This window comes from Apodemus sylvaticus, chromosome 1, assembly GCF_947179515.1.
Source record: "Apodemus sylvaticus chromosome 1, mApoSyl1.1, whole genome shotgun sequence".
NCBI classification, from domain to species: domain Eukaryota; kingdom Metazoa; phylum Chordata; class Mammalia; order Rodentia; family Muridae; genus Apodemus; species Apodemus sylvaticus.
The window spans coordinates 78,452,719-78,464,987 of record NC_067472.1 but is presented as its reverse complement, the minus strand read 5'-3'; the positions used below and the strand labels follow the sequence as shown (position 1 = coordinate 78,464,987).

At 50.8% G+C, this 12,269-nt stretch overlaps 2 protein-coding genes across 8 annotated transcripts in view; one reads left to right on the top strand and one right to left on the bottom strand.

Moving 5' to 3' along the window:
• Septin1 (septin 1) overlaps positions 1–12,269 on the bottom strand; it is a 502,205-nt gene that overhangs the window by 104,141 nt on the left and 385,795 nt on the right. The gene's annotated exons all lie outside the window — the stretch shown is intronic.
• The window catches only part of Itgal (integrin subunit alpha L), a 47,808-nt gene that overhangs the window by 32,405 nt on the left and 3,134 nt on the right, over positions 1–12,269 (top strand). For 4 of the 6 annotated variants that reach the window (XM_052197979.1, XM_052197978.1, XM_052197980.1 and 1 more), the window contains 12 exons: positions 3,013–3,066; positions 3,168–3,238; positions 3,531–3,672; positions 4,797–4,907; positions 5,282–5,361; positions 5,456–5,542; positions 7,290–7,365; positions 7,761–7,874; positions 8,069–8,125; positions 8,219–8,320; positions 8,990–9,085; positions 9,637–9,747. In XM_052197979.1, coding sequence (XP_052053939.1) covers positions 3,013–3,066; positions 3,168–3,238; positions 3,531–3,672; positions 4,797–4,907; positions 5,282–5,361; positions 5,456–5,542; positions 7,290–7,365; positions 7,761–7,874; positions 8,069–8,125; positions 8,219–8,320; positions 8,990–9,085; positions 9,637–9,747 — 1,101 coding nt within the window. The remainder of the gene's footprint in view (positions 1–3,012; positions 3,067–3,167; positions 3,239–3,530; positions 3,673–4,796; positions 4,908–5,281; positions 5,362–5,455; positions 5,543–7,289; positions 7,366–7,760; positions 7,875–8,068; positions 8,126–8,218; positions 8,321–8,989; positions 9,086–9,636; positions 9,748–12,269) is intronic. The other 2 variants (XM_052197982.1, XM_052197981.1) reach the window with 1 other exon arrangement.

Genomic DNA, 12,269 nt, shown 5'->3' with positions numbered 1-12,269 from the left:
TTCTAGCCATTAAACATTGTGGAAACATCGACGAATTTACATATGGGAAAAGAAAATGCTATATTTTCATGCGCTTAAATGTTTTCATATTTATTATTTTAATTGTAAATGTATGAGTTTTTTGCCTGCATGTTTGTATTTGCACTACATATGTGCCCATGGAGGTCAGAAGCAGACATCAGATCCCCTGAACCTGGAGCTTTGGGTTACCATGCATGTGGGTGCTGGAAATTGAATCTAGGTCCTCTGGAAGAATGCTCATCCATCTCTTCAGCTTCTCACGAGTGTTTTTAGTGTCAGTGGCAAAAAGCCAACTAAAACCCGGCATAAGCAAGAAAGGCCATTGACCGACCCAGCCTGGGGCACAGGCCTAGCTTTTATATGTTCTGTATCCAGCTACCTGGACAGAGGCATCAAGAATCTTTCTCTCTCCCTCTCTTTCCTTCTATCCATGCTTCCTCCTTTATATATCCCAGACTGCTGTGGACCTTTCTGTGAAGCTCAGGTGTCTTTGAACTCCTGGCTCACCTGCTTCCACCCCTAAATCCTGGTTGTTGCCAAGCTCAGGAAGCCTGCTCCTCAGTTCCTGTAGTTTCTTGTCCTTGCATCAGTCCCTTTGTCAGATCTCTGACAACCAGGAAGAGGCGCCTTCCCTCTGTTGTGACCTAGTCATATCCACACTGCTAACCCAATGTCAAGAACCAGGCCTTGGTCATATGCATGTGTCTGGAGCAACCAAAGCCCTGTGGGGTGGGAACAGATATTTAGTAGGGGGAGGGGACATTGCTCTGTCACATAGACATTTAAGCAGCTTACTCCTGCACTGATATGGGCTGCACTGCAACGACAGGCCCTGGGGGGAGGAAGGACTGAGCAAGAGTCAGGCTCGAGGCAAGGCGCTCTGTGAGAGCAGGAGGGGTGCACTAAGGAGAGTCTACAGGCAGGATTGCTGGGAACTTGAGCCGTGCAGAGAGGCCAAAGGCAAGGGCCACTTGTCATTTGCATCTGGGTGGGTGATGGCACCCCACTGTAGGGAGCACAACTGTGTCAGGGAAGGGAACTCAAGAGTTCAGCCTTAGAATGTGTGATCTGAGCTCTGACTCACACAGGAGGCAACTAGAGCCGTTCTAGGCAGGGCCAAGATACCTGCTTGGCCTACTCAACTTCAAACAAGAGAGTTTACATTAACATTGGCTATTATTTGATAATAGCTGACTTTTACTGATGTCCCAGGGATTAAAACAGAGTCAACACGATCACACTCAGCTGCAAGAAAGGTTAAGAAAAGCAGTCTAAAGTGAAGATATTTTTTGTTTTGTTTTGTTTTGTTTTGAAGTGGAGAGACTGTTTTAGAGGCAAGAGGTGTGGACCCCTGTGTAGGGGCTGCCATCAGCCTCAGATTGTCTCAGAAAGTGATGTGGAAACACAGCACATCAGGACCCAGCATCTGAAGTCACAATCAATATCAAGAACACCTTCCTGGGAAATGTCATTAGTTCTGGGTTTTACGAAATGAATGGATTAGTTGTGTGTGTGTGTGTGTTGGGGGGGTGCTGATATGGTCAAGGAAGATGGGAGACAGACCTAGCTGCTTTCAGAAAACCGCTGAGGGGGGTGTCAAGGCCCGGGACAGCATGTGGCTCATGGTTGCGTGGGCGTGGGAAGTAAGCATCTGTGTGGGTGCCGAGGTGGGAGGGGAGCCATCAGCAGAGAGCACTGAGACTTTCTCCATTTAAGGAAGAGTCTGGAGGCTGGAGTCTTCTGGAAGATCCAGCTGTGATGACCTGTGAAGACCTTCCAAGGTTCCACTGCCTTTACAATATAATCTCAGTGTCCCAGCATTACCCACAGGCTTAGTAGAACCTGAGCTGTGCTCTGCCTTCTTGATCCTTCTGATGGACTGTGCTGGAGCTAGACCTGTTTCCTGGGGGCGGGGGAGGGGGATAGGAGTTGGGGTGGGTGGGAGGCACAGTCTGTCATGCCTCAGGGCCTAGGTATCCTCTGAACTTTGTTCTCCGTTTTCTTTACCCAGCATCCTCTTACTTTTTTAGTGCCCTAGTCAGCGTTCTGTGATGGAAACAAATACTCAGAGAGATAATCAAGTTATAAAGAAGAAAGGTTCCTTTGGACTCATGATCTCATGGTTATATTAGAGATCATCGGTTTTGTTGCTTTAGACCTATGACGGGTGCATGTTGTGGTAGGGAGTGCATTGTAAAGCTGCCTACTCTCATCACTGTGGCTGGGAAGGAAAGAGAAAGGAGGGAAGAGTTGGAGTGCCGGTGCCAACTTCAAGGACACACCTCCAACAGCATAACATTCTCCAACTACGTGCTAGCTCTTAGAGGCTCTGCCACCTTCCAGTTACAAGGCTGGGACCGGGCCCTTAACACTGCAGAGGTGGGCATTCTAGATCCAAATACAGCCATGAGTCAGGATGCCATTGCTTCAGGACACTCCCTTATCTGGGTTAGGAGTCCTTTCTCCACCCTCTGAAGTTTTCCTAAACTGTCCCATAACCCCTCACCTGCTGGGGACATTGCCTTTTCATTTCTCCCTCCATGCCTATTTTATACACTGACGTGTGTCCAAGTGCCCAGAAATGGGGGTAGGGTGGAGGATGGTCTGGAGGAGAAGCTCAGGGAGTGATGGGGAAAAAATGGCATTGACTTTCTAGGAGCTGGAGAGCAGGCTGAGGGGGGTGGGGGATGGGCGAGGCAAACCACAGAGAAAGGGCCTTGGGCAGGCAGGGGAGGCCAGATATTGAAGAGCTCCTGCCAGGGGTGGGTGGCACTGAAGGCTGCCTGATACCCATCCGTGAGATGGAGAGGCGTGTCAGGCCTCATCCTTGTCTTGTGTAGCTGTCACTAGAGAAGGACCATGTAGCTGGTTGTGTATGGGTGAGGGTGTGGAAAGGCCACAGTCATCGCAGCTGAGCCCGGAGTCTCTCTTGTGCCATCACTTCCCACTCACTTGAGCACCCCTCTGTCTTCACTCCTCTGTGCTCAACAGGGCAGGGGCGTGCAGCCTATCCTGAGGCCTTCGATCCACACAGTGACTAAGGAGGTAAGAGGGAAGAGAGGCAGACAGCTGGGCCTGGGGACCCTGTCTGGCTCTGCTGGGTCTGAGGCCTGAGCCTCCTTCCTGGTCCCTCCTTGACCTTTCAGATTCCTTTTGAGAAGAACTGCGGTGAAGACAAGAAGTGTGAGGCAGACCTGTCCCTGTTGTCTCCTGCCAGGTCTGTAAGCCTTTGTCCCTTGACACCTTCTCCAGTGTAATTCCACCTTCCCTGACTGAGACAGTGTCAAAAGGCCTTTCACCCATGGGCTGTACCCACTAGGAGGGGCACTTCCTTCTCTGAGAAAGGCAGTCATTGGCAGAGCTTGGTTGGGGCAGATAGTGTTAGACACTGCACTGAGCGTAGGAGCTGGTGTGTGTGGTTGGTCTGCTCCCTCATCTCTGAAGTCCTACCCTTGATGTTGTTTTCTGCTGTCATGGGGCCATGATCCTGATCCCCTCCCCATCCCCAGATCCGGAGCCCTGCGTCTGATGTCCTCTGCCAGCCTTGCTGTGGAGTGGACACTGAGGAACTCGGGAGAAGACGCTTACTGGGTGCGATTGGACCTGGACTTCCCTCAGGGACTCTCCTTCCGAAAAGTGGAGATGCTTCAGGTGAGCCCCAGGGTACCCCCTGCCTCTGTAGTTTCCTGCACTGGCTAGTGTTCCCACAGTGCACTTTGGGTAGTCTGGATTGCCTGAGTGGGTGGGATGGCATCTAATGGGCAGGGCTCCGAGGGTCACATCTGCATTCCCAGCCTGGTGGTGCTCATCAAACTCTGGCGCAAAGGGGGCTTGGGGGAAAGAGGAGAGGGAGACTGGGACTTTAGAATGGGGCTGGGGAAATGGCAGGGTCGGTAGGTAAACAGCTTATGTTGCACACATGAAGACCTGAGTTTGGAGACAGGATTTCATTATGTAACCCTGGCTGTCCTGGAACTCTGCCTCCCGATTGCTGGGGTTAAAGGTGTGAACTATTATGCTCAGCTAAAGCAACGAATAAATAAGAAGGAAAGACAGAGAAAGAGTGCAGGAATGAGGCTCTAGGGTGGTGTCTTTAGCACACTTGGAAATGTGTGGTTACATTCCTCTGATGACTGATGTGCTTTTGAGCAGCGCTGTGCGTTGTTTTGAGTAGACCTTTCGGGGGCTGTGACTTTGAGTGCTTGCCTAGCACTGGTGAAGCCCTGTGTTCCTTCCAGCACTGAATCCAGCGGGGAAGGGTGGTACTTACTGCCTGAAAGCCTGGCACTGAGGAGGTGGATGTGGGGATGTGGGACGGTCACCATGGAAATGTGGAAATTACAGAGAAGTTCAAAGAGTTTATATGTACCGCTCAGCAATTACTACATGTCTGTCTGTCTGTATGTATGTACGTATGTATGCATGCATGTATTTTGCCACACTGACAATTGAATCTAGTGCCTTGAACAAGCAATCTCTGTTCCTTTTGTTTGTTTGCTTGGTTTTTTGAGATAGGGCTTCTTCGTGTGGCCCTTGCTGTCCTGGAACTCACTCTGTAGACCTTTTTGGCCTCCAATTCAGAGATCCACCTGCCTCTGCCTCCTAAATGCTGGGATTAAAGGCTAGCACCACCACCACCCAGCTGTTTTTAATTTTCGGAGTCTTTATATTTTGTGTATCATTTTGAGTGCATATGCATGCGTGCATATATATGAAGGTGCACACATGTGTCAGAACACTAGACCGTGTCTTCCAACAAGCTTCTTCCCTCTCAGCCACACAGTCAAATACCTGTGAGCTGCGAGGAGCTCACAGAGGGGCCCAGTCTCCTGAGTAAGACGCTGAAATGCAATGTAAGCTCTCCCATCTTCAAGGCAGGCCAACAGGTGAGTGCTGGGCAGCTCCCTCACACAGGCTGAGCTGGCAAGCAGGGGGGAGACCCTGTTCTGGGGAGGGAGCAGGTGGTTGACCGAGGGGGACTGAGGAGGACCTTGTACAGAGCTGCTTTGCATATCTGAGCCTGGATTGGCGATGGGACAAACCCAAGACTGGGTTGTGCATTTTATGACCTTGCACAGCTAACTCAGCTGCCCAGTTTCGTCTGTCCAGTGGGAAGGAGGCACCTACCCAGAGCCAGAGACATAGGAAGCTCGTACTCCATGGTCACTGTGGGGCAGGTGACCCAGCTTGCACTGTGAGGTGCTCAGACTGCTCCTGAGACACCTTCGTCTTCTCTTGCCTCTGCTCCCTTCCCTGCCAGGTGAGCCTCCTGGTGATGTTTAACACGCTGCTGAATAGCTCCTGGGATGATGTCATCAAGCTGAATGGCACCGTGCACTGGTGAGCAGACCCGTTCACATGTCTGTGCTGGGGCCACACTGCCAGGAAACCTGCCCAGGCTCTCCTAAGTCTCTCTCCACCTTGCCCCATGCAGTGAGAACGAGAACTCAAGCCTCCAGGAGGACAACTCAGCCACCACCAGCATTCCTGTCCTGTACCCTGTCAACATCCTTACTGAGGAGTAAGTAGCACCGAGCACACACACCCTTCTACCCACGCCTTCCCATCTGGGTGTCTTTGCCACCCAGACTCCCACCACCACCACCACCGCCTCCATCCCTCTTCCTTCTTGAACAACTCAGGTTTGATCAGAACTCATCGCAGCCTTACAAGGAGACCCTTTAAGAGCTGTCTGCATCAGTTGGCTCAGCGGTCACCAGCGGGCCATGCTGTTGGCTGCTTGGTCGCAAACTCTTTCTGAAACTTCCTTTATTCCTGTAATAAGCTTCCCCACTTTGCATGATGCTAATGATGAAGACAGGTTTCCAGACAGTTGCCTTTTGCCCAGGGCCATGCAGCTAGGAAGGAGGAACTCAAGTCTGTCTCATTTCAAAGCCCTTGGCCATGTCCAGTTGTGCTGAATTCCCTCCTTTCCTGGGATCAGAGTGCTGGAAGAGAGCAAAGGAACATTTCCAGAGTGACCTTTGCCCTCCAGCACCTTACCTTCTAGTCAGAGCAGACTCACACAGATGGAGTCAGTGGTGTCAGCAAGCAGTGGGTACAGCGGGACTCAAAGGGTCTCTAGTTGAGTGTTCTGGTTCCTCTAGAGAGCACAGTGGCTTTGGATGTTGGCTCTCTGTGGTGAGGACAGAGCCCATGTCTGAGCTCAAGTCTCCAGTGCTTCTGAATATTAAGTGTCAAGCAGGATGGTGCTGCTATGAAATATCAGGGCAGGTGTTGGAGAGACGGAAGGCTCATGGAGAAAGCTGACCTTGGACTTCCATCTAGAGGCCCTGGGGTGCGGCCAGGAAGGAGACATACAAGCAAAGGCTAGGAGGCGGACCTTGAGAGTGGGGAAGCCAGTGGCAGCCCCCGACACTGGCAGCCCCTCCCCCCCCCCGTGTGCAAGAGAACGGGGCTGTGGGGGGCTGTGGGGGGGGAAGAGAGTTGGGATGATCAGGGGAGATTTAAGCACCTGGAAATGGTGGAAGTTGGAGGATACTGTGTTGCGTGCAATTTTTAAAACATACTCCTGCCTTTCCCCTGGGACCATGGCCTGTGGTCTGGCCCCTCCCAGGTTAGCTCCAAGGTCAGCTGCTGCCAGCCCCACTCCACTGGCTTTCTGTCAGCTTCTCTTTTATTCCTCTGGTCTTAGTTTCACCAGCCGCCAGCTACCACCTTTGCCTGGGAGCTGCGACCCGGCTTCTTTCTCTGCCCATAGAGGAAAAACACTCAGACAGTTTTTTTACGTTAGGATTTACCTCCTAGCACAATTGCTGAGCACAGAATCTTTTGCCCTAAACTTATCAGTTAACCTTCGCCGGCCTCCTAGGCCATCCACTGGTGGCGGAGCTTTCTCCTTCCAAAGCCTGGCCGGAAGGCCCTTCCCTTTCTCTTCCTCTCTTTTTCCTTCTGGGACCTGGAAGACCTACCTATCCCTTCTGCCCAGCAATTGGCTCCCAGCCTCCTTTATTGATCAAATCAAGAACCATTTAGGGAACCAGACTTTAGTATCAGCACCTCCCCCTACAGTAGGGCTGATGGGAAGGACACACAGAGAGATGGCCATTCAGACAGTAAGCTGAGCTGACAGGCTAATGAAGGTGGCATGTCGTAGTGAGGACACAGCTCCCAAGGTGTGACCCTAATTCCAGAGTGTTAGACCTGTCTCTCTACTGGCCTTGTCAAAGGTCTAAATAACAAGGTCCCTCTGGAGGCCCCAGCACAGTGCACTCTTTCAAACTATCTCTTTGTGTCTCTCTCCACAGCCAGGAGAACTCCACACTCTATATTAGTTTCACCCCTAAAGGTCCCAAGACCCAACAAGTCCAGCATATCTATCAGGTATGAGCTTCTATAAGGAAGGGTCCTAAAAACCCACACTTTCCTTATTTTTTTTTAAATTTTATTTATTTATTTTTGTATGTATGGATGTCTTGACTATATGTATGTTTGTGTACCACTTGCATGCCTGGTGCCTTCAGAGGCCAGAAGAAAGTGTTGGGTTCTCTGGATGTGAATTGCCATGTAGGTGCTTGGAACTGAATCTTAGTCCTTTAGAAGAGCACCCAGTGCTCTTAACCCAAAGCACTAGGACAGGGCCAGATATGGTCCGTCACGATGCACTGTCTAGCGAACAACAGCTCTAGATCTCACCCAGGCAGTGCCTCAGGTCATGCGGGGCGGTTGGTGGTCAGGGTAGGCTCCATTCAAGCTCTGTGGTCTCTGCCATTTCCCAGGTGAGGATTCAGCCGTCTGCCTATGACCACAACATGCCCAAACTGGAGGCCTTGGTTGAGGTGCCGCAGCCTCACAGCGAGGGTCCCATCACATACACGTGGAGCGTACAGACGGTGAGTACCACTCAGAGGAGGACAAGGGGAGCCGGTCCACAGTGGGAAACAGCAGTACTGAACTGCTATGTGTCGGAAGGCAATGTGGATGTCTGCATTAGACAAGGGTTATCCTGGGGAGGAGAAGGGGGTGCCTGTGGGGTAGGAAGTGGGGTAGTCTCAGACCTCCTGGAGACCCCACTTCCAATTCCTAGGATTCCCTTGTCTCTTGCCACCGCGAGGACCTGAAGAGGCCATCCAGCAAAGCTGAGGTATGGGCGGGTGAGCTGAGGAATCAGGCTGGAGTGGGAAGTCAGCTGGGATGGTGGGCCTGGCTGACCACTGACAGGTATTCTTGACCACAGCAGCCTTGTCTGCCTGGAGTCCAGTTCCGCTGTCCAATTGTCTTCAGGCAGGAGACGCTCATCCAAGTGACTGGCACAGTGGAACTCTGCAAGGAAATCGAGGTAGCACCTGCTTGTAGTTGTCTGTGAGGATCCATTTGCCTTAGGAGTGCCGGGAATGGACTTTCCACATGAGCTCTCCCTATTTGTCATTTCTTGAGTAAACATCCAGGTTTGAACAGCTGCAAACCAACAAAGGCAAAGCCATCCGGATTTGTTTGAAGTGTGTAGGGTTGTTTTTTTGTGGTGAAGGCTTATTTATTTTTCCCCCTTTGGTTTTGGTTTTGGAAAACAATATTTTTTATGCCACCCTGGAAGTCTCTAAATAGATCAGGCTGGCCCAGAACTCACAGAGATTGACCTGCCTCTGCCTCCTGAGGGCTGGGATTAAAGACTAGGTAAACTAACACACTTAGCCTTGCTTTTGAGTTAGGGTCTCACAGTGTAGCCAGACTAGCCTGCAACTTATGATCTTTCCACTGTAGCCTTCCAAGATCTGGGGTTAGAGCCGGGTACCACCATACCTGCGTACCAAGGGTAGTCACATGTACTGTCTAAGAAACTCCCTTCAGACACCGAGGAGTGAGCAGCACATTAGCCAGACCTTCACAGTCAAGAAATAAGATGGGGCAGAGAAATGGGGTCCCCAGGATCTGTTCACCCCCTTCCCTGTGCCTGTGGGCCCAAGTCCAGGGTCTCAGTCCTGTTCTGACTGACCTGCTCCCTCCACAGGCCTCCTCCACACTCACCCTCTGCAGCTCACTCTCCGTCTCCTTCAACAGCAGCAAGCATTTCCATCTGTATGGCAGCAAAGCCTCCGAGGCCCAGGTATGTACCTCAGAAGCCAAGACCAGGCAGCAGAGGGGTCTGGGAACCTTGTGTGCAGCTCATACCGAGGGAGAAGGGAGCTTGGCCCAGTCAGACCTTAATCTAATCCAAATCCTTGTGAAGCGGGAGGTCCCACCTCACTGAGAAGCAAGCCACTGCAGTCTTGTCTGAGCTGCCACAGATCAGTGAGTGCAGCGGCAGGCACCTCAGCAGAGGGCCAACAACATCAGTGAGCGGCAGAGACCTCAGTGTGGCCAGAGGCGGATCTAAACACAGAGGTGGGTGGGCTCTTCAGGGCTTTGAATGCTTAGCTGAGGCACTTCCTCCAGGGGCCAATGACAAGTTAGTAAGTCTCAGGGCAGTATGTGGTACACATGGCCAAGTGACTTGTGAGTATGGAGGGTGACATTTTTGTGGGAGAGGGTCTGTGGCCAGAGCCCAATGCTGTGGCGCAACCTACATATATGAAGTGAGACTGGGGACGGAGCAGGCACACAGGGCCGTTTAGGGCGGGAGGGCTTTTCCTGCCCTCAGCTAGCTCTCCTCCCCAGGTCCTCATGAAGGTTGATGTGATCTATGAGAAGGAGATGCTTCACCTGTACGTGCTCAGTGGCATTGGGGGGCTGGTGCTACTGTTCCTGATTTTCCTAGCGCTCTACAAGGTAGGAGCTTTCAGATGGTTAAGTGGGGGGCAAAGGAAACATTGGCACGGACCGGGAGGAGCACAGACCAAACCTCAGCTCACTCCATCCTTCTACAGAGAGTCTGTAAGACCCCAAGTACAAGTGAGAGAGATTTCGCCATCACTCAGGTTAACACTGGCCCAGCAGGGCCTGAGGGAGGAAGAACGGAGGTGCCCATACACCGAGGACCTTCTGCTAGCACTCACTGCACTAGGCCCCGAGAAACAGAGGCCCCGTGTAATATATACATGGTCCTCACTCATCTGAATTTTGACTCACAGTCAAAATTCAGGACATGGACAGAAGCAAGTTTAATGAGGGTTAGACCAGGGTCCGTGTACTCTGACCTGTAATGGAGATGCCAGCTCAGGGTGGCGGGCCATCAAGAAGACCTGACACTTGAACTGAAGTTTAGACAAGTAAAAATCAGAGGTGACGAGGGGCAGAGGACCAATGACCCATAAAAAAAGGCTTCAGAAAAGAAGCTGGGTGCGGTGACACTGCAACCCCAGCACCTGGGGTCAGAGGTAGAATCTCTGCAAGTTCAAGGTCATCACGGGATGCCTCAAAGATAAGGGTGAAGGGTTGGAGAGATGGCTCAGCTGCTAAGAGCACTGGCTGCTCTTCCAGAGGACCTGGGTTCAATTCCCAGCACCCACATGGCAGCTCACAAGTGTCTGTAACTCCAAGAAATCCAATACTCTTGCACAGATGTTCATGCAGGCAAAATACCCATGTGCATGAAAATGAAAATAAATAGCTTTTGAAAAGATAAGGAAGAAGCAGGAAGAGATGAAAATGGGGGAGAGCCACCCAGGCGACGTCATGCCTTGTCCTGATGTCTCTCCCCCGTGGCTGACATCAGCTCTGCCTCCTTCTGAACTTGGTTAGTTTTCTGCTGTCCCACTGCTCCGTCATTTATTAACAATGTCCCTATTAAGGACTATGTAGAATCTACACATTTGCATCTATCTAACTTTGTGACAAAAACAGATGTTGTTACAAAAGTGTGTCTCCACAGTTGTCCAAGTATTACTTAGAATTAGTTCTCAGCGATGGGAAAACTGGAACACACACACACACACACACACACACACACACACACAGTTTTAAGCTTCCAGAAGAGTGTACACAGCACATATTGCACATATTAAGTGCTACAATATTGATTTTTTTTAAAGACTTAGTTACTTTATGTATATGAGTACACTGTAGCTGTCTTCAAACACACCAGAAGAGGGCATCAGATTCCATTACAGGTGCTTGTGAGCCACCCTGTGGGTGCTGAAATTGAACTCAGGACCTCTGGAAAAGCAGTCAGTGCTCTTAACCGCTGAGCCATCTCTCCAGCTCTTGATTCTCCCTATTAGAAGATATTGACAAATTGCTCACTTGAGTTCTAAGAGTGTCGGTGGTAGAACAGTTGGCAAGCATTCAGAAAGCCCCGGGTTCCATTCTTAGTGCTGAAAAGAAACATCACCTACTTAAAAGATCTGTACATGACTTGTATGTCCACCCTGTATATGAAGGAGCCCAAGGGGTGGTGTGGTTAGAAGAGAGAGTCAGAACTCCTGGAATTACGGGAGGTGCTGAGAGCTGAACTCAGCTCCTTGGCAAAAGCATTCAACTCTTTACTGCTGTGCCATCTCTCCGAACCAGATTTGTGTTTTGTTTATGGTTTTGTTTTCTGAGACAGGCTTGGGGTTGCTTTGATCATTGATGAAAGTGATCCTGAACTCTTGAACCTTCTGACTCCTCCTCCCTAGGGCTCGGAGCACAGGCCTGCATCACCACACCTGGCTTTATGCAGTATTGGCTCGTATGCTAGGCAAGCACTCTACCCACCAAGCCGCAGCATCAGCCTCATGCCAGTTTATAGTTGTGGTTGTTTTGTTTTTTTGGAGACACACTTTTTCTGTGTAGTCCTGGCTCTCCTGGAACTCACTCTGTAGACCAAGCTGGCCTTGAACTCAGAGATCCACCTGCCTCTGCCTCCTGAGTGCTGGAATTAAAGGCATGCGCCACCACTGCCTGACTGACATTTTATTTTTAAAGAGAGTATCAGCATGTAGGCCAAATAGCTAAAACTCCTGTCCCTTCTTCTGAATGCTGAGATTGAGCGTGGCCACCATGCCTGGCTGAAACCTGGCATTCATGTGAGCGGACAGAATAAATGATCAAACGTAAAGCTTTTTAAAGTTTTCAAAAGCCAGGTGGTGGTGGTGCACACCTGTAATCCCAGCACTCTGGGAGGCAGAGGCAGGCAGATTTCTGAGTTCGAAGCCAGCCTGGTCTACAGAGGGGACCTGTTTAGCCAGGGCTATACAGAGAAACCATGTCTCGGGGAAAAAAAAAACAAAAACAAAAACAAACAAACAAAAGTTTTCACAATGGCCGGGCGGGCAGTGGTGGCGCACGCCTGTAATCCCAGCACTCTGGGAGGCAGAGACAGGCGGATTTCTGAGTTCGAGGCCAGCCTGGTCTACAGAGTGAGTTCCAGG